The 22,377-nt window shown below is 41.3% G+C and overlaps 3 protein-coding genes across 6 annotated transcripts in view; 2 read left to right on the forward strand and 1 right to left on the reverse strand.

Moving 5' to 3' along the window:
• LOC127811333 (zinc finger protein CONSTANS-LIKE 16) lies at positions 1-1,280 on the forward strand. Its single transcript, XM_052351089.1, has 3 exons — positions 1-630; positions 860-1,009; positions 1,099-1,280. The coding sequence occupies exons 1-3, from the start codon at positions 91-93 to the stop codon at positions 1,138-1,140; spliced, it is 732 nt and encodes a 243-aa protein (XP_052207049.1). The 5' UTR covers positions 1-90; the 3' UTR covers positions 1,141-1,280.
• Positions 1,281-5,621: 4,341 nt separating this feature from the next.
• On the forward strand, positions 5,622-21,918 carry LOC127790358 (uncharacterized mitochondrial carrier C8C9.12c-like). Of its 2 annotated transcripts, none has more exons than XM_052319841.1 (2): positions 5,622-6,665; positions 21,275-21,467. In XM_052319841.1, the coding sequence occupies exons 1-2, from the start codon at positions 5,889-5,891 to the stop codon at positions 21,317-21,319; spliced, it is 822 nt and encodes a 273-aa protein (XP_052175801.1). In that variant the 5' UTR covers positions 5,622-5,888; the 3' UTR covers positions 21,320-21,467. The 2 variants fall into 2 exon arrangements, with proteins under 2 accessions (XP_052175801.1, XP_052175793.1); XM_052319833.1 differs by having other exon boundaries at positions 5,634-6,665; positions 21,292-21,918.
• A 176-nt stretch (positions 21,919-22,094) lies between these two features.
• Positions 22,095-22,377, reverse strand: part of LOC127790368 (probable protein phosphatase 2C 26) — a 3,603-nt gene continuing 3,320 nt past the window's right edge. For all 3 annotated transcript variants that reach the window (XM_052319853.1, XM_052319862.1, XM_052319869.1), the window contains one exon: positions 22,095-22,377. This exon is cut by the window's right edge and continues 42 nt beyond it. In XM_052319853.1, coding sequence (XP_052175813.1) covers positions 22,349-22,377 — 29 coding nt within the window. In that variant the 3' untranslated portion in view covers positions 22,095-22,348.

The following is a 22,377-nucleotide window of genomic DNA, read 5'->3' on the forward strand; positions in this document are numbered from 1 at the left end:
CTTGTACATATATTCTCATGCAGACATCCAACGCGCACACAGTTTACTTCAATTTAATTAGAATAAGATAAGAGAGTGCGCCCAGAGAGGATGAGGCATAGCTCTTTACCAGGAAGCCCCAAGAAGGAAGAACAAGAAGTGCCTGCTCAAACAAGTACAGTTTCCGAATTCTCCAGTCTCATAGATGATTTGGATCATGATCAGGGCATTTTGAGTGTCGAAGGTGAGGAAGAGAAGTCATCAGGTCAGGGCAATAAGGATATGTGCGGTCAAGTTCAACTAGGCTGGAAGTACTTCATGGACTGGGAAGGATTTTCAGTCGGAGACGAAGAAGAAGAAGAAGAAGAAGAAGATGATGATGATGATGATGATGAAGAAGGCGACCAGAAGGTAGCAGAAACGAGCATGTGCTTGCAAGGAGATAGCCGCCGCCACTGCAGCACCGCGAAGAGAGAAAGCTACGGATTTTGGGATGATTATGATCATGACTACGTCGACAATGGGTTTTCCTTGAATCTGAGCTTAAATTATCAAGGGGTCTTGGATGCTTGGTCCGACCGCCGGACTCTTTTGGCCGACGGCCATTATTGTTCTTCGCTCACGATCCCCAACAACAACAACGGCGCCTATGTCAGTACTTTTCAAACAATTACTAGTAATTAATCCTTACAGTTGATTTCTTTCCTTAACATACGCCCAACATATATATAAGTAGACTAGATTGCGTTGAATCAAATCCATTCCCGGGCGTAAGTAATTATACATACTCTTAACTCTTCTCTTCTCTCTCTCTGTATATATATGATGATGATAATAATGATGATTTGGAAATACTTTTGGTGGTGTTCAATTGATTTAGATAGGAGAGGTGCCGGTAATGGAGGAAGAAAGAGCAAGAAGGGAAGCAAGTGTACAGAGGTACAAGGAAAAACGTCAGACCAGATTGTTCTCCAAGAAGATAAGATATCAAGTCCGCAAGCTCAATGCAGAAAAAAGACCCAGGCTCAAGGTTGCTTATTATTATTATTTTTATTATCCTCTCTCTCATAGTCATGGATGGTTAATTAATTTGTGGATTGTGGTGTTTGGATGTTGCAGGGTCGATTTGTGAAGAGGGGCTCCTCCCGGGAAGATACATAGATATGAGGTTCTTCTTTGAAATGTCTCAAAAAAATATCTTATCCGGCTACTGCTCTCTCTCTCTCTCTCTCTCTCTCAACTTTTTCCACATGTACTTTTTCTGTTTGTCTCCAAAGAAAATGCTGAAATATCTTCCTCAACTCTTGGGTATATTTGTACGTGTTTCTTAACATGGGCCCAACGCCCATGATCACCTTAAATTTGGAGATTTTTTCCTCTTTTAAGTTGATTGATTGAACACTATTTTAGAATAAATAAAAATATAAACTTTAATTGACTATTCTGAGGTAGTAGGTAATATCATATAATTAAACTTTAATTGAACACTATTTTAATGTACGTACTCGCCCTTCACTCTTGTGTTTAATTAAATTATTATTATGGGTAAAACGTAATTACATCTCTTATAATTTTAATCATTTGTATATATTTTTTTATAATTTAAATATATTTATAGAGATACTTGTAATTTATTTATATTTTACTCAAATATCTCATTTATCATTTTAATATCTTAAAAATAATAATAATTAATATAATCCTATATATAAACGCACAATTCATTCTACTTGTACTTGATGGTTGGTTAGTGTTATATGCATTTCCCGCATCATTCTTCATGGGCCAGACTCAGTCAAATGGGTTGGCCCAATCGCTCGAAGCCCAGAAGACCCAGGCGACATCACCAAAAAAAGTCCATACACCATCGAAATTCGAAACTTGTAAAGCGAGCACCTTATAAGCTCCCGGCAAAGCCCCTAGTAATCTCTTAGTAATCGACTAACAAGCTCCCGGCAAAGCCCTTAATTCGCTGGACTATCCAGATCGCTTGTCTAAAACCTCCAGCTCGCATAAGTGGCAAACCTGTTGAGAAGTCAGGGATATGGTCCATTTACTTTACTTGCAACAGCCTATGCTCCTCATAATGAGGATCCCACTCCCGATTTTGTGTAGATGATAAGGGTTGTTTGTCTCCCAAAATGTCATCTTTATATTTCTATATGTTATCCAAATTGTAAAGGCCCCTCATTATAAATAAGAGTCAGAGATACCATGAGGGGTACAAGAAGAATAATCAGACATCGCCATTCTGAAAGAATAATCAGAGTGCGGTCGTGGAGTAGGCATCGTTCTAGCCGAATCATGTGAAAATCGCTTGTGTTGACTCACATTTGGGATCTTTGTTTTCCCTCTCTTGGCATTTTTGGACTCACTCACTGCGGCCTAAAACGAATCACGGTCGACTAAAATTAAACGTCGACATTTTGGCGTTAGAGGAAGGGGGAGGCGTTGCTTTGGTTCTCGCTGTCTTTGGCTGTGTTGTTGCTGCTGGGTTTGTTGTGGGTGTTGTTATTGTTAAGGCTGCAACGATGGCCACGACTGCTCCGACCTCTCTTCCTGCGAACTAGAGCTCGGGGTCACGGGCGAAGTGGCACCAGATCTGGCCCTAGACCTTCTTGGTTGAATGAGCTCAAGATCTACCATACCTCCGGCTTGGCTACTGGGCTCAAGCACTTGGAAGGCGGACGAGAGGACATTTGCACGCAGGACCCCAACGTGGTCCCCATTTATAACCTCGATGTCGAGGGAAAGAGCAAGCTCATGGTTTCTCAGCAGCTCGTCGGTTATCTTGAAGCTCTCCGAGCCTAAGCTCGCAGCAACGAGCTTGTCCAGAACCTCGGTTTCTTTGGCCGATAGGAGTGGTTTTCTGCCTCTAAGGTCTGCACGACAAAGCTAAATATTAGAAACATTAGGCGAAACACAGCAACCTAAGCCAACTAGCGTGCCTTTACCTAGAGTAAGCACGAAGCTAAAGTTGTTAAGCAACGAAAATGAAGGGTAGGAGACAAAGAACCAACTGGACTTGTAGTCACCCATGTTGGATTTCCCTTTTGCCCTATCTTGAGGAATGACGGCTTTATATTACGAAGGATGAGCTGTCAAGTAATACAACCCGTCCTTGGCATTCTTGAAGAAAAAGAGAAATCTAACTAATTTCGGGGATGGAGGGGGAAGACCGTTCCCAAGAAACAAAATGGTTAACGAGGTGAGTTGGGCGTATGGATTCAGTGTCCATTGGAAGGGGCGAGTTTGATATTGTTCAGAAGGGCAATAAAGTATGGAGCTATGGGAAACCTAAGGCCAGACTCATGGTGCTGGGGGCTAATGGTTACGAAATTAGATGGTGGATAGGCCGTGTGGGAGCTCGAAGAAGGAACATATACAAGGCAGTTCCTGGGGAGGCGAAACTCCTGAATACAAGACGCCACCTCATGATATTTCGCCTTGGATGGAAATCTTTTGAAAATCTTGCGCCCCAAACTTCCCTCAGCGACCTGATCTTGAACCTCCAGGTCGGCTTCAGAAGAAGTCACGTCAATGACCTCCTGAGATCGCGAGCTCATGCCCTCAAGATCTTGACCTCCTATCACAAGGCAATCTTCGGAGTTCGAGGTATTGTTTTCTCCTACGATATGGTTGCAGTGCTTTTGACATGAATTTTCGCAGTATTGGTCAGGCATCTACAAAGAAAAAGAAAGGACAGTCAGGTTGCAAGTCGGGAGCCAGACCTCAAAGAACTAGAAAAGCCCTAAAAATTTCCCCTATTTTTTAGGCCAAACGCTTTGCAACAAGGTGCTGCCTAAGGCGGAGGGGCTGCAACTGCGAGCCTGATATTCCATAAGAAACTAACCCTAAGGTCATTGACTCAGTAGATGCCGAACCAACCGATTCGAGTCGTTTCCTAGGAAAAAAGAGATGACACCGATGAAATCGGCAAGACTGGAAAAACCACTGACGGCTAACCGACGATGGACAACCTCACAAAAAAAAAAAAAAAAGAAGAAGAAAGAAGAAGAAAAATAAAGAAAGTCGCAGCAAACTTACCAAACACTAAGCTTGATGTCTATATGAAGACTCGAATTGAGCACCGGACGGTAACGGTTAGCATCTGAAAGCATGACAACAATGGAAGTCTCGAGAGAAGAAGGCAAAAGCTAGAAGAGATTTCAACATGGCGTGAAAGAGGGAAATGGGGGACCCTACTATTTATACCTCTGGCCTGATCAATCCCAATCGTCAAATCGAGGAACGACTTACCGCATGCTCCACATCCAGCGGCCGCACGATAGCTTGTAGGTCCCACGGGCATAATCATGTGCAGTAAGATGAGTTAACAGTTGGCACACATCAACTCCCAGTGCGAAGATCACACCGCGAGCTGGGGGCTTATGTTATACGCATTTCCCGTATCATTCCTCATGGGCCAAACTTAGTCCAATGGCCCGCCTTAATCGCCCGAAGCCCAAAAAGCCCAGGAGGCCTCGCCAAAGAAAACCCATACACTATCAAAATTCGAAACTCGTAAAGCGAGCACCTTGCGAGCTCCCAACAAAGCCCCTGGTGAGCTCTCAGCGATCGACTAACGAGCTCCCGGCAAAGCCTTCAGTTCGCTGGACCATCCAGATCGCTGGCCTAAAACCTCTAGTTTGCATAAATGGCAAAGCTGCTAAGAAGTCAGGGGTAGGGTCCATTTACTTTACCTGCAACAGCTCATGCTCCTCATAATAAGGATCTCATTCTCGATTTTGTGTAGATGATAAGGGCTATTTGTCCCCCAAAATGTCATATTTATATTTTTATATGTTATCCAAATTGTAAAGGTCCTTCATTATAAATAGGAGTCAGAGATACCATGAGGGGTATAAGAAGAATAATCAGATACCGTCATTCTGAAAGAATAATTAAAGTGTGGTCGTAGAGTAAGTATCGTTCTGGTCGAACTACGTGAAAATCGCTTGTGTTGATTCATATCTGAAATTTTTGTTTTTCCCTTCTTAGTATTTTTAAACTCACTTATCGCAGTTCAAAATGAATCACGATCGACTGAAACTGAACATAAAAAAGTAATAATTAATTATATTTTATCCTATACTGTACTAGAGCTATCATCGATCTCCGTACCAATTAGTTGAAATTGTGTCTTGACTCTTCACTGGGTGAGTCTTAGTCAAATGAATTCATCTTAATACCCATATATATTTTAATCAAAAAGTTAAAAGACATATTTACTTTAAACACCCATTATTTATGGGACGACACATAAATATCTTTCAATTATATTTTACAATGAATGTTATTAAAATTTTTAAATCATTATAAGAGAAAAAATTAACCATAATTACATCACGAAATAGATTAGATATGAAGAAAGCAGTCATATATAAGACTTAATTTTGTTCATCCCCCCATCCATCCCTCGGCCTCGGGGTAATACTTATTAGAAGCACAGAGTTGGTTTACGAATTTGGGGGATTTAAAGTTAGTCTTCATTAGTTTCAGGGATCAAACGTAAACTGTGGGGGAAATTAATTAACGAAAAATGAATTCCTAAGTTCCTGACTACTACGCAGGCAGGTTTAGCTGTAATAAAATATAAGAATTTGTTAATTTGGCATTGTTACTATTGATTGAACTTAAACCCCACGGACTTTGGAAACCCTAATCACGTGTTGAAATTGAAAGCCAGGGCAGCAGCAGGGGCTGGCTGCAACGGCATCGCGGAATCTTCTTGCAATTGATTTCCTCTTCCAATCTTGTCATCCAATGCTTCACTTTCTAGATCCATTATTAATCTATCACTAGAGCGCTAAACCTTGTATGGCGACAACCCACTTCAACTCACAGCGAGAACCTAACTTCTCAATCTCAAACCCTAATTGTTCACTGTCTCGATCGAACGATTACCTATGGCCACTGACGCAACGCCCAAATTTAAAAAACCCGACCTGTTGCCGGTCCCACAGCCTCCTGATTTCCACCCAGAGATAACCGTGGCTCCTTCTCACGACGGCCTGCACTTCTGGCAGTTCATGATCGCCGGTTCGATCGCTGGCTCCGTGGAGCACCTGGCCATGTTTCCGGTCGACACCATCAAGACACGTATGCAAGCCCTAGGGTCTTGTCCGATCAAGTCCGCCGGCGTCCGCCAGGCCCTCGGCTCCATCCTCAGAACAGAAGGGCCGGCCGGTCTGTACCGCGGCATCGGCGCGATGGGCCTGGGCGCCGGGCCGGCACACGCCGTGTACTTCTCAGTCTACGAGTTCTGCAAGAAGGCGTTTTCCGGCGGGAACCCGAACAACTCCGCTGCCCACGCGGTGTCGGGGGTGTGCGCTACTGTGGCGAGCGATGCCGTGTTCACGCCGATGGATGTCGTAAAGCAGAGGCTGCAATTGAGTGATAGTCCGTACAAGGGAGTGTTGGATTGTGTGACGAGGGTATTGAGGGAAGAGGGATTTAGGGCTTTTTACGCGTCTTATAGAACTACGGTTTTGATGAATGCGCCGTTCACTGCTGTGCATTTTGCGACGTATGAGGCAACGAAGAGGGGCTTGATGGAGATTTCTCCGGAGAGCGCGAGTGATGAGCGGTTGGTGGTTCATGCTACTGCCGGAGCAGCTGCTGGGGCGCTGGGGGCTGCCATTACAACGCCACTTGACGTAGTGAAGACTCAGCTGCAATGTCAGGTAAAAGCACTTATACTGATCAAATTTATAGACTGTATATTGGCTGTGAAAAATTAGCGTAGATAATCTATATCCCCTCTTGAAATCTCAAAATCAATGCTGCTATGCTGCAGCTTATCAAAATTGACGTGTGATAGTTACTTTCTTTAGGTATCCCCTGATGAAATTCTGAAATCGATTATGCTATTCTGCAGCTTATCAAAATTGTTATGTGATAGTTAATTTCTCTCTATATATCCGCTCTTGAAATTCTGAAACCGATGCTGCTAGGCTACAACATATCAAAGTTGATACGTGATAGTTAATTGCTTTTATACCTCCTTTCTTTTTATGGGTCCACTGTGGGAATTTTGCAAATTTTGTATCTCATTGGTTGTCTAATTAATTTTGTTCATTGGTGTGTATTGTTTTCCTTTTTTTTTTTGTTTCTTTTACTCAATATATGCACCTTACAACTATGCGTTTATACGGACCTGCCGAGTGTGTGCATATATGCATATGTGTATGTATGGGTTCACACTGCCAGTATGTTTTCATTTGTGATATTTGGTTATCAAAAAATAAACTTATCTACTTCATATTTATGCACTTAACTTAAATCCTTATGCAACTATAAATGCATGCTCATAACGTGCAAAAGTACACTTACACCAGAATGCACGTCAGCACTCGCAATTATGTGCACATAAGTATTGGCTGCCATAGGTAGTGTTACTCTTACTCACAAAAACTCAAATGGAGGCACTTCCCTGCATTGTAATTGTTTCTGAGCTAGCCAAACAAACTTTTTATGGACCCAATGTTGTGAAAGTAAGACACTTCCTGACCTTATATTATTTCCACCCATGACAGCATGGATTAGGATTTATTAGAAGGCTCTATATCCTGTGATGATACTGTCTTGACGGTGCTCATTTAAACACCTTTTGTTGACATCCAAAACAACATTCCGGATAAGAGAACCAGTCAGTCTTTCCTAGTGCAAGAGAATTCAGTTAAAACTGCCAGTTGCAGATGCTTGCTGATGCCACCATCATAAGATGCTGTCGTGTTAGCTGTGGATCTAACACTTCTTAGCTAATAGGCCTGTTTAGTATAATTGTAAAATTTCTACTGTTGCAAGAATCATTTTTGTAAAAAAGGGGGGGGGGGGGATTTTGATTAATCTGAAAAATAAGATTGGCATGCAATGTGCATGCCAGCAGGCACATATTGAATGTGTAAAGATTCTACCATTTCCCAAATTAGTTTGGTTTCTTTGGACTATAAATACTCCCCTCTTCCCCTCCAGTGGGAATATGAGAAGAAAATATGACGGCAGGTATGCTCATCAATTTCCTTTTATGAAATTGCTATCTATTTTATCATGCTTTCTAATGAACCAAGAGCTCATTTGATTCCCTAACTCTTCCTAATGTATGAAGTTAAATTTTGTGCTAGAAACAGAGTGAAATTTTGACAGGCCTAAAAAAGAAATAGCTTCAAAATCGTGCAGATTAGGTGGGTTAGTAATTATGCATCATAAATTCATGTGGCATTAGTAAGAATGAGGGAGAGATTAGAAGAAGTGTTAGGGGGATTAGAAGAACAGAAAAGAAGGAGATGAAGATCAAGAAAGGGGAGAGAATTCGGAGGAGGAGAAAACAGATTCAATTCATTAATTTCTGGATGAGAAACAAACCCATTACAGCAACCTTATATAGGCATGTTTGCCTTCTAACAGCCTAGCACATGCTCCCATGTGCTTCTAACATCTAGCCTAACTGCCTATAGAATAAGACAAAGCCCTATAACAGAAAAAAGGAAAAGCAATTATAATTATTGTATATTGCATGCCAACTCCTACTATTATATTTACTAAACTATCCTTGGGGTCATGACAATCTTGTCCACCATGGGCTTTAAAGTTGCTAGACTGTCCAATACTGCAATTGTGCCATATCCTTGGGGTCATGACAATCTTGTCCACCATGGGCTTTAAAGTTGCTAGACTGTCCAATACTACAATTGTGCCATATGCTATGCCCCATGTGTCTTTGGTCACTGATGGCTTTGTTTTGTCATATAAGCCAGGCTTTGAAGGATTCATAACTTTCAATTGGGTTTTTGAAAGATTCCAGATAACATACACCAAAAAGAAGAGAATTTTGTGTCTCTGGTATTCTTATGGGATCAATATTTAAGGTTTTTAAACTTGGACCAGTCCATAAAGAAAACATATACTTTTATGACAAGTGTTGAGAAATGTGTACATTATCTGTTTGATTGACAAGCTCTTAGGGGTTATCTTGAATTGAATAACCTTTCTCTTGGGGTAAAGAAAATCTAGGAAAGTTTACTTGGGATGAGGCCCTAGCAGTGGGGTGACATTTTGTATTGGTGTTTCTATTTCTTTTGATGATACCATGTTACTTTTCACAATTTTTAGAACTATTTTAAGTTTATGCATTAATTGGATAAATGGTTGGTGACTGGTTCTAGTCACACCGTTTAGTTCTTTTATTTTTTTTGGTGAGCCACATAGTTTTTGATACACGATGGCAATCACAAGCATTATTCTTACTGGGTGGAGTTGGCTTCATAAATTCTAGCTTTCCAACAATTTCTATCCATGGCCATATCTTTTGGGATGCCACTAGACCCATGTTAATTTAAGTGTTTCTTAGTCTTCCCCTACCTCTTTTGCTACATGCTTTTTCCTTTCCATTCACTCACCATTTAAGTTCACCTCTTGGTCTTCTTCTCATGTCTCTAGAATTCATGATATAAAAATCTGATGATTTTTACATACCTTGTTAGCTCCCTAATACATTCCTCATCCTTTATCCAAACTTTGGGATTGGCTGCGCATAGAAGGAATGCCTTGAACGCTAGAATTGATGAAGGGATGACTGAATCAACAATTAGAGTTTTACAAAGTCTATGATGTGACTTGTCATGTCCCTAGGTGCAATAGAGGGGCAATATTGTAATAAGGATATAATACTTGTTAGGATTACAATTGTATGGCACATGGGTGCAATGGTTGTGAGGCTATAAATAAACCATTACTGTAGGAAGGTAATCATGTTTGAATTGTTGAATGAATTCTCTCATTTCTCTCTCTTGAATTCTCTCAATCTTCCTCCTATTTCCTTCTAATCTCTCTCTCAATTTCCCTCTTTGTTCTGCTCTTCCCTAATTTTCTCCCATTTCTTCCTATCTAACTTCCCCAATTCCTTCCAATTACCTTTTAAACCTGTCATGAATGCTAGATTCATGACAATTGATATCAGAGCAGTCACTCCTTGACTGTAATTTCAATCGATTCTAGACGTAAAGACGAGGCAGAGGCGTTTACGGAAACCAGTAGTAGCAGATGAGTTCGAGTGGTGATTTTCTTTCCGCATTTTAGATCTTAGTTGGAAGGAAACAAGGATTGATTGAAACCGAGATTCACTAGTGAATTTTGGCGTTCGGGACATAAGCAACTAGGCCATTTTTGGTTGAATCTTGAAATTTGATTCTGCAGCCCGAGGTGGAAGTTGTCGCAATAGGTTTGGCTCAAAGAGGAACAACACTTGCAATTTGCCACTCCTATAATCAAAGTTTGGAGGCAAGTTAGGTTGCTGAAGGCGACTTTGAAGGATCGAGGGAATCACAGGAAGTTGATTCCTAGCAAATCGATTGCCAACGATTGCCACAGCGTTCAATCCAGGTAGAGTCGCTTGAATTCCAAAGCAGAGCTAGGGTCCTCTAGCCATTGGACGGTGATTGGGGTGTGGGTCGTGGCTGTGTAAGTCTCGATTGGTGTGAAGTGCAACGATTCTTAGGCTGCTAATTTCCGATCGAAGTAAAGTAGTTTCAACTCGAAACTGTAGGTGAATTCCGTTCAGAGAGACGGATTCCTCCGACTTCTTTCGCTCATGAGATTCGACACCCTAGGCTGCTAATTTCTGATCACCTCACGGTCCGAATCAGAAGGCGTTTGAGGCGTGTGTAGGAGACTTTTTGCAGTAGGTGAGCCAAGAGGTGGAGTCAGACCTATTGCCTAGTAGTTCTTTTTGCTAGGGAATTGAAGATCACTGATCCATAGTGTCACAATTGTCCCTTAGTAGCAGGGATTTTAAATTTCTTTTGCATTGTAATTTTCTATTTTGCTTTACTGCTTTCATTTTTTGGTTATTATTGTAATTCCTAGAATTAGTTTGTTAGCTAAGATTCCCCACGTGGGGGGGGGGGGGGCAGGATAGGACAAAACTTTTGGTTACAACCGTTGGGGGGGTAAGGATCGCCTGTGCTCACGGCCACCCAACTACATCAGCCTCCTGGACTCTCTTGGAGAGGCATGGAATATGAATTCTAAATTCTGATTTCTCTCTATATTTCTTCTTGCTCTTCTTTCTAACTCTCTCTCTCAATCTCTCCCAATTCTCTGTTACACCGATTACATCACTTCAATTCAATCAAAATTGAGAGTGTAATTCTATTGTCACCCACAATCGTGACATTAATTGGTATCAGGGCCACCGGTTCTCGGTCGAGACTTTGTTGTATTTGGAGCTATGGCGGATGGTACCCACATGAAGAGCCTGGAGACGCAACTCCAACAAGTCAACTCGACTGTGGCAGATTTCCAGAACCGAGCCGATCAACTAGAGTTTGGAGCTACCAGGAATCATGTGGCGATGGTAACAATGGATCGCAAGTTGGAGAGTTCCATAGAGGGATTAGAACGAAGGTTGGATGTTTCGATCGCAAGGGTGTGAGATGAACTGGGAGCTTAAATGCAGCAGTTCATGGTGATGTTTACTCGCTAAAACTTGGTAAGATTATCCCCTGACTTTCCTCCTAGGGAGAGAAATGAACCAATTATGCAAGGAAATAGAATAAATCGGGGAATTGGGACCTCTGGAATTGTGGTAGACCTAGAGGAGGAGTTGGAGATGTTGGGTAGGGACAGGGTATAACTACTCAATCATCATCATCCGGGGTACCCCTATGCCTCGGATAGAGATTCTGACATTTGAGGGAGTTAATCCCCGTTGGTGGCTAAGGAAATGTGAGAGGCTGTTTGAGTGGTACAACATATCGAGGGTACAGAGGGTATCCTTGGCTACTGCTTATTTCAATGAAACAGTGGATGCGTGGTTCCAAGTGTGTCTTAGTGTGAGGAGGGAGTATACATGGGAGGAGTTCTTTGAAAAGCTATGCGAGAGATTTGGAGAAAGGAGCATGATGGACACCATAGAGGAATTCAACAAACTCAAGAAAGTAGGAAGTGTAGAATCTTATTTGCAAAAGTTTGAGGAGTTACGGTCATTCATGATCTGCCACAATCCCCACCTCTCGGAAGCTTATTTTGTGTCAAGTTTCATGAGTGGCCTTAGTGAAAAGTTGCAGCCAATGATGAAAATGATGAGGCCAAGAACAATGGAGTAGGCCTCGGAGAGTGCCTGATTACAAGAAACATTGGTAGAGGTGATGATGAAGAAACAAAGGCAGTAACAGTGAGGAATAGTTTTGGGCACATCTAATGCAGGGGGAAAGAACTACAACCGGGAAGTGATGAAGGGAAAATAGGTAGGGGGATCAAGTTCAGTACCATACGGGGAACAACTAAGAGAACAAAGGAGGTTGGCGGGCCTCTGTTTTCGTTGTGGAGATGAATACTATTAGGGACACCAATGTAAAAGGCAGATCCTCCTATTAGAAGGTGATGAGGAGGAGGATCAAAGGGAAGTGAACCCCAAGGAGGACGATAGGGAGGACAATGGGGAAATTTGATTCATGCTCTGAAAGGGGTAGCTAGTAATAAGATTATGAAGGTGGAGGGTTGAGCTAATGGGTGTAACATGATGATCTTAATCGACGGTGGGAGTACCCACAACTTTCTTGATGAAATTGAAAGCACGACCAAAAGACTTGAATGTCAACTCACGGGAACCCCACTCTTGAGTGTGATAGTGGCAAATGGGGATGGGGTGTTGAGCAAATCGGCTTGTAATGGTTTTGGCTGGGAAATGCAAGGAGAGAGGTTTGAAGCAGACCTAAGACTCTTGCAACTAGGGGGTTGTGATGTTGTCCTAGGTGTGGATTGGATGAAAGGGGTGAGCCTTATAAGGTTTGATTTTAATAAAATGGAGGTTTCCTTAAAAAATGAAGGGAAAATGATGACTTTGACAAGAGGGAAAGAAACGAGTAGTTGCAAAATGATCCATGGAAGGAGGCTGCAAAGGATGTTTAAAGGAAAGTGGATCCAATTGGCACACTTATGGCCATCGAGGAGGCCAAAGAAGGACATAAGGCGCAAGGAGAGATGTTCTTGATAGTTAGCACACCTCAAGATATGGCTGACCAGGTACATTACTTAGACCTTCTTACTACATTGCTGGCAGAGTATAAGGATCTATTCTTGGAACTTACATCAGTACATCCCTTCCCCCATCAGAGTTCATGACCACACAATCAACCTAAAACCTAACATAGAACTAGTTAATATCTGGTCTTATTGTTGAAATGTTGTCTCGAGTATATGGTATAAGAAGATGATGGTAGTAGCAGTGAATGATGACAGTGTGCTAGAGGGTCATTGAAGAATTAGATAGAAGTTTATAACTCAAACTGTAAGTAATGGAAATTGGGGGGGGGGGGGGGGGGGGTTAAACTGTAAATATCTAGTGTCTTCTTTAGGGATAACCGCCCACTCTATAAATCGAGGTGCTCTTTGAAGGCTGGATGTAGGTTTCCTCAAAGGAAACTGAACCAGGATAAATCTTGGCATTTGTGTGGTTTGTTTTCTCTTTCTTGTTATTATTTTCATTCTGTTTTGATTGCTTAAGTTTTATGTTTTCAATTCCTATTTACACCGAGAGGATTTGTGAGTGTTGAGAGAGGCCTATATCATCTAAGGGTAATTCCGCATAGTCCTAGGTTAACACTTATCATTAACCCTCGGTCCAAAAGAATGAAATTGAAAAAATGATTAGGGATATACTTCAACAATCCATAATCCGTCTTAGCCAAAGTCCTTTTGCTTTTCCAGTTTTATTAGTAAAAAAGAAGGATGGAACATGGCGGTTGTGTGTGGATTATCGCCAACTAAATGCCTTAACCATCGAAAATAAATTTCCCATACCCCTTGTTGAGGACCTTTTGGATGAATTGCACAATGCCCAATTCTTTTCAATGCTGGACCTACGCTCGAGGTATCACCAAATTCAAATGAACCATATCTCTCATGAACCATATCTTCGAGCCTTACCTTCACAAGTTCATACTTATATTCTTTGATGATATACTCATCTATAGCCCCACCTTCGATCAACACCTAACTCACCTAAAAACCACTTTTGATATCCTCAGATCTAACCAACTTTTTATTAAGAAGTCTAAGTGTGCTTTTGGTCAAGGGCAAGTTGAGTATTTGGACCATATCATATCTAAAGAAAGGGCCAGCACTAACCCAAGGAAGGTAGAGGCTATGGTAGCTTGGACAAGGCCTAATTCAATAAAGGCTCTGAGGGGATTTTTAGGATTAACTAGGTACTACCGTCAGTTTGTGAAGGGTTATGGGGCCATTAGCAAGCCTTTGATAGACTTATTAAGGAAGGGAGGGTTTGAGTGGGGACAATCTGCTGAGGAAGCTTTTACCAAGTTGAAAGAAGCTATGAGTAATGGTGCCGGTCTTAGGGCTACCAGACTTTAGCAAACCCTTCATCCTAGAGACAGATGCAAGTGGAACAAGTATTGGGGCAGTGTTAGCTCAAGAGGGAAGGCCCTTGGCTTTTTTGAGTCAGGCCTTGTGCCCTAAGCATTTGGGGCTTAGTATCTATGAAAGGGAGTTTATAGCTGTTTTGATGGCGGTGGACAAGTGGAGGCATTACTTGGAAGAGGGAAAATTCATAATTAAAACAAACCATAAAAGCCGAAAGTTCTTATTGTAGCAGAAACTTCAAACCCAGCTGCAAAAAAAGGGTATGTCCAAACTAATGGGGCTGGATTATACCATACAATATAGGAAGGGGAAGGAGAATATAGTTGCTGACGCACTATCAAGGTGCCACGAGGAAGGAAGTGTGGCAGCCATATCCCAAGTGGTGCCGGAATGGTACAATGAGGTGATTGATAGCTATGGGGGAGATAAAAAAAATATACCCTAAGTGGGGGACTATTGAGATATCACGGGAGATTGGTGATTGGGGATGATACTAGGCTTAAGAAGAAGATCATGCAATCCTTGCATGAATCTCTATTAGGGGGGCACTCCGGGGTGCAGAACACTTACTTGCATGTTAAAAGGTTGTTTCATTGGCCAGGGATGAAGGCTGAAATCGAAAGATATGTGTTGTCCTATGACACTTGCAAGAGGTGCAAGTCAGAAAACATAGCCTATCTCGGACTGCTACAACCACTACCCATCCCCATCCAAGCTTGGACAATTGTGTCAATGGATTTTGTGGAAGGGCTACCGAAATCGGAGGGAAAGGATAGTATACTAGTAGTAGTAGACCAGCTGATCAAATTTGCTCATTTCATAGGGTTAACTCATCCTTATACTGCTCAAGAAGTGGCCAGGGTCCGTCTTCCTGGATCGAGTAATTAAGTTGCATGGGACCCCCCTAAGTACATTATCTCAGACATGGCTAGGATTTTTACAAGTCTGATGTGGCAAGAACTCATGAAGGCCTTGGGAACCAAGCTAAGCATGTCTACCGCCTACCACCCTCAATCAGACGAGCAAACGAAGAGGGTAAACCAAAGTCTGGAAACCTATCTGAGGTGTGTTTGCCTCTTACAACCCAAGGAGTGGGGCACCGGTGGTTGTCCCTAGCTAGCCCAATGCTGGTATAATACCAACCACCATTCCTCTATCAAAATGTCACCATTCAAGGCCCTATTTGGATACCAACCACCAACCTTGCTGGCTGTTGAAAGGGAATCCAACGTGGCCATAGTAGAAGAATACCTACAGCAACGAAGACGGGTAACTCAACAGCTTAAGCAAGAGTTGGCATCAGCTAGGAATAAGATGAAGCAAGTAGCCGATCAAAAGAGAAGTGAGAGAGAGTTTGTTGTGGGAGATAAGGTGTATTTGAGGCTGAGGTATCCACATCTCAAGTCAATCACTAAGGGGAAGGTGACTAAACTCAGTCCTAAGTACTTTGGTCCTTTTGCCATAGAAGCTAAGGTAGGACAAGTGGCATATCGTCTATAGCTACCAGAAGGGACCCAGATTCATCTAGTATTTCATGTGTCCCTCTTCAAGGAATCCGTGGGAACCCAATCAGTAAGCAAAGCCCTACCTACATTCCCTAAAGAAGCTACTGGTGTGGTGGAACCAAAGACGAGAGGAGGGTGGTATACAAGCAGGGGGCTCTACTTATTCAAATGTTAGTCAAGTGGCGTGGCAGCTATTCGGATTGCAGCACTTGGGGAGTACCTCTCGGATCTCCTAAAGCAATTTCCTAGAACGGCCAATCTCCTTAGCATTTCTTGAGAACAAGAAATTGGTTAAGGAGGGGGAAAATTGTCACAATTGTTCCTTAGTAACAGGGATTTTAAAATTTTTTTTGCATTGTAATTTTTTGTTTTGCTTTACTGCTTTCATTTTTGGGTTATTATTGCAATTCCTAGAATTAGTTTGTTAGCTAAGATTCCCCACGTGGAGGGGGGCTAGGATAAGGCAAAACTTTTGGTTACAACCATTTGGGGGGGGGATTGCCTGTTGTCACGGCCACCCAACTATATCAGCCTCTCGGACTCTCTTGGAGAGGCATGGAATATGAATTCTAAATTCTAATTTCTCTCTGTACTTCTTCTTCTTGCTCTTCTTCTCTTCTTTCTAACTTTCTCTTTCAATCTCTCCCAATTCTTTGTTATGTCAATTACATCACTTCAATTCCGTTAGAATTGAGAGTGTAATACTATTGTCACCCACAACCGTGACACATAGTAAAGCGAATCTTGAGCAATAGCTGATCCATAGCGATGATTTCCAGAGATCAGTTGGGGTTGGGAAATTGTGGAGTTGCAGTAGGAGTTTTAGAAGCAATCGTAGGATTGATTGAACAACTGAGTTGATTAATTACAGGTGGTTTCTTAACTATCAATCCTCAAGGCGATCGATTATCCACCAGCAATCTGAATTCTGATGGCAAATGATATTGGGATGAAGCACAAGGAATCTCAATGGTAGGAAGTGTTGGCAAAGATGACGAAGAGGCAAAACAATATTAGATTTGTAGAATCAGCAATAGAAAAGAAGTTAGACAGTGTTGCCGATCTATTGCAAGAGGAGATCAAGCAACGGCGTGAAATTGTGGATAAATTCAGAAATTGGATGATGGACCAGTGTATGATAATGGTCGCCGGACAAAATCAGGTTAGACTACTTGCTTGTTTGCTTTCCAAAGAATATTTTGATCCAATTATTATAGAGAAGCTACCAGATCCTACAAATAATCCTTATTCTTCTCATGAGTTCATGAAAATGAAGCCACATAAGGAGAAGTCAAGATTATGGAAGACCGATTCACTGCCTATTTTAGATTTTGGACAAAAGAAGTATTCGGATTTAGGCAGCAATGACAGGAAGGATGACTGCAAAGTAGGGGATAATTTTGGCAATGAAAAGCATTACCTAGAGGGAAGCTGTAATGATCCAATGTTTGGGACAACAGGTACAAAGGAACAATTTGATTCATTTGAAAAAGAAGTTCATGAAGAGGATATTTGGGGTGACTATGACGACGGTGCTAGCAGTAACAACAGTAATTCAAGAGGGTTTAATCCAATATGTTTGGGCAAAAGAAAAATTTAAGGAACACCCTGGTTACCTTGGAAAATAAGTTTTTGGTGAAGATGGACTAGATGACAATCACAGAAGCCCAAAACAAGAAATGATTGATGCAGTCAATCAGGGGATAGGAGTAGGAGGAGGCAACAAGGGATTTCTAAATTGGAGATAAACATCTCTGGATCTTCGGATCTAAAATTGGTCCAGTTGTTCTCAAAAAGACACAGGCTCAATCAATGTTGACAACCTGCCGTGTTGAAGGGAATTTTGCTGTATTGATTGAGAAGTTAAAAGTAGAACTACTACCTCCAGATGCAACTACCGAAAGGCTAAGAGAGGAAATGGGGACAGCATCTGATGAAATGATCGAGGAAGTTAAGGCCAATCCGTTACCTCTGGTGACTAGAGCAAGGACTGAAGGATCGGATGGTGTCCCGAATCAGAATTATATCAAAAATGGAATTGATGGTGGAGCTCTTAAGGATACTGTGCCATTACCTATGGTTTCGGATAATGCTAAGGATTCCTTAGCTAACGAAAGGGTGAAGATAGCACCAGGAGGAAGTTTTGCAGATCATAAACGGTGTCACAGTGTTGCTGTCATTTCCAAAGATGTAAACCAGAATTCAAATGGTGCAAACCAGTTTTTTATGTTGGTGGGAATAGAGGTAACCAAGACAGGCAAACGTTTCAAGGGAGCAGAACAGGCTCGCTGAAAAGAGAGATGATGATTTTTCTTCCAGCCAAGGGAAATCTCCAATGAGTTATGATCCTATTAGGCATTTCCCTCATCAGCAGCAAATTCAAAGTTGTGAGGAATCTTAGAAAACGGTTGTAACGGGAGGAAAGCTAAGGAAGATAGATGCAACAGTCAAAAGTTTAACTGTGGAGAACAAAGCTGTTGCAGCTTTGTGTGTTATTGCTACAGCTGGCCAATTGGGATTTCTGCCTATTGCAATGAGGGATGGGGTGATGACGGAAATTAATGTTGCAGCAACTCCTAAACCTAACATTTCTACATTGCTGCATTTAAAGGTGTTTGCGGATACTATTGCGAAGGGTGATGAAATATTAAAGGACATGAGGCCCACTACAAATTTGTTTTGTTATACATACAGAGGCTTTTCAAAACTTCTCCATCCAAGCTGTGGAAGAGAAGGAAAAAGCATACTAGAAGCTATGGAGGTTTGGCATTTCTTGGGGACAAGAACTGTTTCAAGAGGGGGGGAATTGTCATGTCCCTAGGAGCAATAAAGGGGCAATATTGAAATAAGAATATAATACTTGTTAGGATTACAGTTGTATTGCACATGGGTGCAATGGCTGTGAGGCTATAAATAAGTCACTGCTGTAGGAGGGTAATCATGTTTGAATTGTTGAATGAATTCTTTCATTTCCCTCTCTCGAATTCTCTCAATCTTCCTCCTATTTCCTTCTAATCTCTCTCAATTTCCCTCTGTTATGCTCTTCCCTAATTTTCTCCCATTTCTTTCTTATCTAACTTCCCCAATTCCTTCCATGACATGAGCCTTTTTTTTTTTTTTGGTGAGAGAGTGAGGAAATGTTCTCACATTTACTTTTATTCAAAATTAGATAGTAGATATAGGTTGTTGGGTTTGCTTTCAACCAAATTAGATAATTAAGGTATTTGAAGGGTTAATGTTAATGCCTAAAAAACAAATTGACGTGTTTGCAAGAGTGTTTATTTTCATAAATTCTGTTGTTTTTTCATTTAGATGACAGCTATTCAATTCTTCTGGGTCTGATACTCAGGCAAAAAGAATGGGGAACAAACTGGTTAAGGTTTCTTAGCTTGACAGAATATGGGGTTTAAACCAAAATGGGGGTCAAAAGAGGAAAGGTCTAAGTCTCACCTGTGGATGGGCTGATTTGAATCACAAAAATGTAATATTATCAATTCTACTGGAATCACCTCCATGAAGTTATCAAAAATAATAAATAAATGAATTACTTTAGTGGACAAAAAAAGCCTGTAAATATTTAAAGCTTAGATTGTTGGAAGTCTAGATTTCATATAACCACCCGTCTTGCAATTATTGTTATTGGTGTTATCATAAATACTTAAAAAGATTGCTCGACTTCTGTAACTAAAACATCAAAATATGAATTTAGAAAAATTGAATATTAAGGACATTACAGGTACACAGATAGATATTACAATCGGAACTAAAAGATTCATGGATCCTGACTACTCTTCACGTTCTTGAAAGTTGAAACTATTGAACTTACATTGACCTTTAAATATATGAAATGTGTATAGGTATTGCATCTAAATTGTGGTATGTCATCACGACTGCCCAAGTGGCATATGCTTTTTAATCTGGTAGTAGACTCCATATGTGGCATTAAGTGCAACAAGTCTCATGAGGTGGCACAAATATTTTAACCATAACGGTAGTTTTCAAGAAACCTACTTGAATTCTGCAGTAGTGGCTCACAGGTGCCTTATCAATGGGTCACTGTTGCAAGAATGCCTGCAGTATCTTCCTGGTTCGGCCAAGCATCCTCCACCCACTCTTCTCTAAACAATCCTGAAATGTCCCCCAGCTTGGCTTGTGAACCCTCCCACTCCACCTGATGACCATATATGCCTGGTCACTACAAGATCCCTAGTGGCAAATTTCTGGCTCTCACCAAGCATGACCTTCTCAGTCTCTATCAGTGGGATGGCTTTGACAACTTCGAGACAGGGCTTGTGATCTATTTCTACGAAGTCTTTGTAATTTTTTCTGTTGTTGCTAGTCTCTCTGCTGCCACTCTAGCTAATACCTGAACTTCCTCATTTTGTCTCTGTCAAGTTATGCAGAAACTCAATATCCCAATTCCTAACATCACTGCCACTAGACTCAACTCTCGTCAAGTGTCCCCAGCCTGGCTCATGAGCCCTCCACCTGATGACCCTATGTGCCTGCTCACTACAAGAACCCTAGTGGCACATTTCTGGCACTTGCAAAGCATGACCTTCTCAACCTCCGTCAGTGGGATGGCTTAGACAACTTAGAGACAGGGCCCGGGATCTATTTATACAAAGCTTTGTGATTTTTGCTGCTGTTGTTGCTGTTACTGCTCTCTGCTGTCACTCTAGCTAATACCTGAACTCCCTCATTTTCTGTCTTTGTCAAGTCAGGCGGAAACTCAATAACCTATCACCACTGTCCAAGGGGTGTTCACATCATATTGACATGAGTAATACTAGGAATCATGATTGGTGACACCAGTCATTGTCGTATTTTCATTAGAAGAGGTGCTGAGGAGAGGAGATAATGACACAGGGTCTTTTTAGTCTCTTTCAATGAGGAGACACCACATAACTAATGACACCGTCATCAGTCATAACTCCTATCATTATTCTATTGACACTTTGACTGGTGCATGGTAACCTAAAATTATCATTGCATTAAGACTTGAACACAATCTTACCGCGGCTTTGGTCCATATGAGACTTGAATTTGCCAGATTTCTTGTAAATTTTTAATCATTTTCCAATTCTAGAAACAGTTATAAAAACTTGTTATGGAACTAAAAAACATTTGAGACTGTTCGTCCAGTGGTGGAAATGCTTCAAGTTTATGCAGATGTTTGAGGAAACATACAAAATTGCATTTGTTGGATGTTGACTGTTATTCTCATCAATTTATGTCGCGCACAGGTGATGTGATAACTCAATGTGGGTTCTTTTACATAATTTGATTTAATTACCTTACTATGATCTTTTTTGATTCTTCAAGTTACCATTGGCAGCAATCTGGAACTAATTTAGACTCTATTAGCCAATACTGCTGGTGCTCTATCCGCACTTATGAAATTATAGATCTATTGGATGTGCAGGGCGTGTGTGGATGTGACAGGTTTATAAGTGGCTCAATTAGTGATGTTATTCGAACTATAGTGAAAAAAGACGGATACAGTGGGCTGACGAGGGGTTGGATGCCAAGAATGCTCTTCCACGCTCCTGCTGCTGCAATCTGCTGGTCTACGTACGAAGCTGGAAAATCCTTCTTCCAAGAACTAAACACAGGCAGCAACAGCAACAGTACCACCTGAATGACTACAAAGAATCTTCATTTTTTTTCCCGATGTACAATTGAGTACCTTTCTGTTGCGGACAAAGAAACGCTTTTTTGTAGGCGGGAGGGATGACCGAACAACGTAGCAAAGCATATTCGAGGCAGCGGCTCCAGTTAATGTAATTGGTGTTAGAAGAAAAATGTCAATTTAGTTGGGGTATAATTTATTTATAATATATATACATATTGTATAAAACTGGTGTCGGCTCCAATAATCTTATCCCTAGATGTAAGAGGTGGGTGTTCTGTGTTTCTGCTTTATAGATATATAGATATGTCTCTGGATGGTATTCCACAAAACCCCTCCTTTAATGAACCCTTACACGAAGTCGTTGCGAGGGCTCGCATGTCTAATCTCATCAAACTATTTCCTGTTGATTTGGTTAAACTCGTCAGTTTTTGCAGTGTTTACTTCCATTTCTTCACACGCTTTGGAGATTTGTTTTTAAGGTGCCAAACATGTTCGGGAACTTTCTGCAACAATCACCAGCAAAATGAAATCTACATGTTTGAGAACTAGAAAATGAAATTCTTACCGAACACAAACAAAGAGCATCACCAGGGTATTCAGAAATACTTGTGTTTTTCAATGAATGATATTGTAAGAAAATCATTTTATTCTGTTCATGATCCATACGCGGATTGCACTTTTAGTGTCGTCGTAACCATTGAATGATCTTCCTAATTTACAGGACGAAGTCACCAGAAAAGAACAAAAAGGATCTTGTAAAGGCAGGTAAAGACTCCAACTTATGAGACGCCTGGCGAAACCTAACAGACCCAATTCAAATGTTTCACAAGCTCACAAACTGGTACATCTAACAGATGCTAGTGTTTGATGAGCCCA

This window comes from Diospyros lotus, chromosome 1 (assembly GCF_014633365.1).
Source record: "Diospyros lotus cultivar Yz01 chromosome 1, ASM1463336v1, whole genome shotgun sequence".
In the NCBI taxonomy this organism is placed as follows: domain Eukaryota; kingdom Viridiplantae; phylum Streptophyta; class Magnoliopsida; order Ericales; family Ebenaceae; genus Diospyros; species Diospyros lotus.

What these genes read in the sequence shown, in the direction of transcription:
- LOC127811333 (XM_052351089.1), top strand. Translation starts at nt 91, where the DNA reads ATGAGGCATAGCTCTTTACCAGGAAGCCCCAAGAAGGAAGAACAAGAA. An exon ending in ACAACAACAACGGCGCCTAT is followed by an intron (nt 631 to 859) that starts GTCAGTACTTTT and finishes CAATTGATTTAG; the next exon opens with ATAGGAGAGGTGCCGGTAAT. An exon ending in AAAAAAGACCCAGGCTCAAG is followed by an intron (nt 1,010 to 1,098) that starts GTTGCTTATTAT and finishes TGGATGTTGCAG; the next exon opens with GGTCGATTTGTGAAGAGGGG.
- LOC127790358 (XM_052319833.1), top strand. Translation starts at nt 5,889, where the DNA reads ATGGCCACTGACGCAACGCCCAAATTTAAAAAACCCGACCTGTTGCCG. An exon ending in AGACTCAGCTGCAATGTCAG is followed by an intron (nt 6,666 to 21,291) that starts GTAAAAGCACTT and finishes TTGGATGTGCAG; the next exon opens with GGCGTGTGTGGATGTGACAG.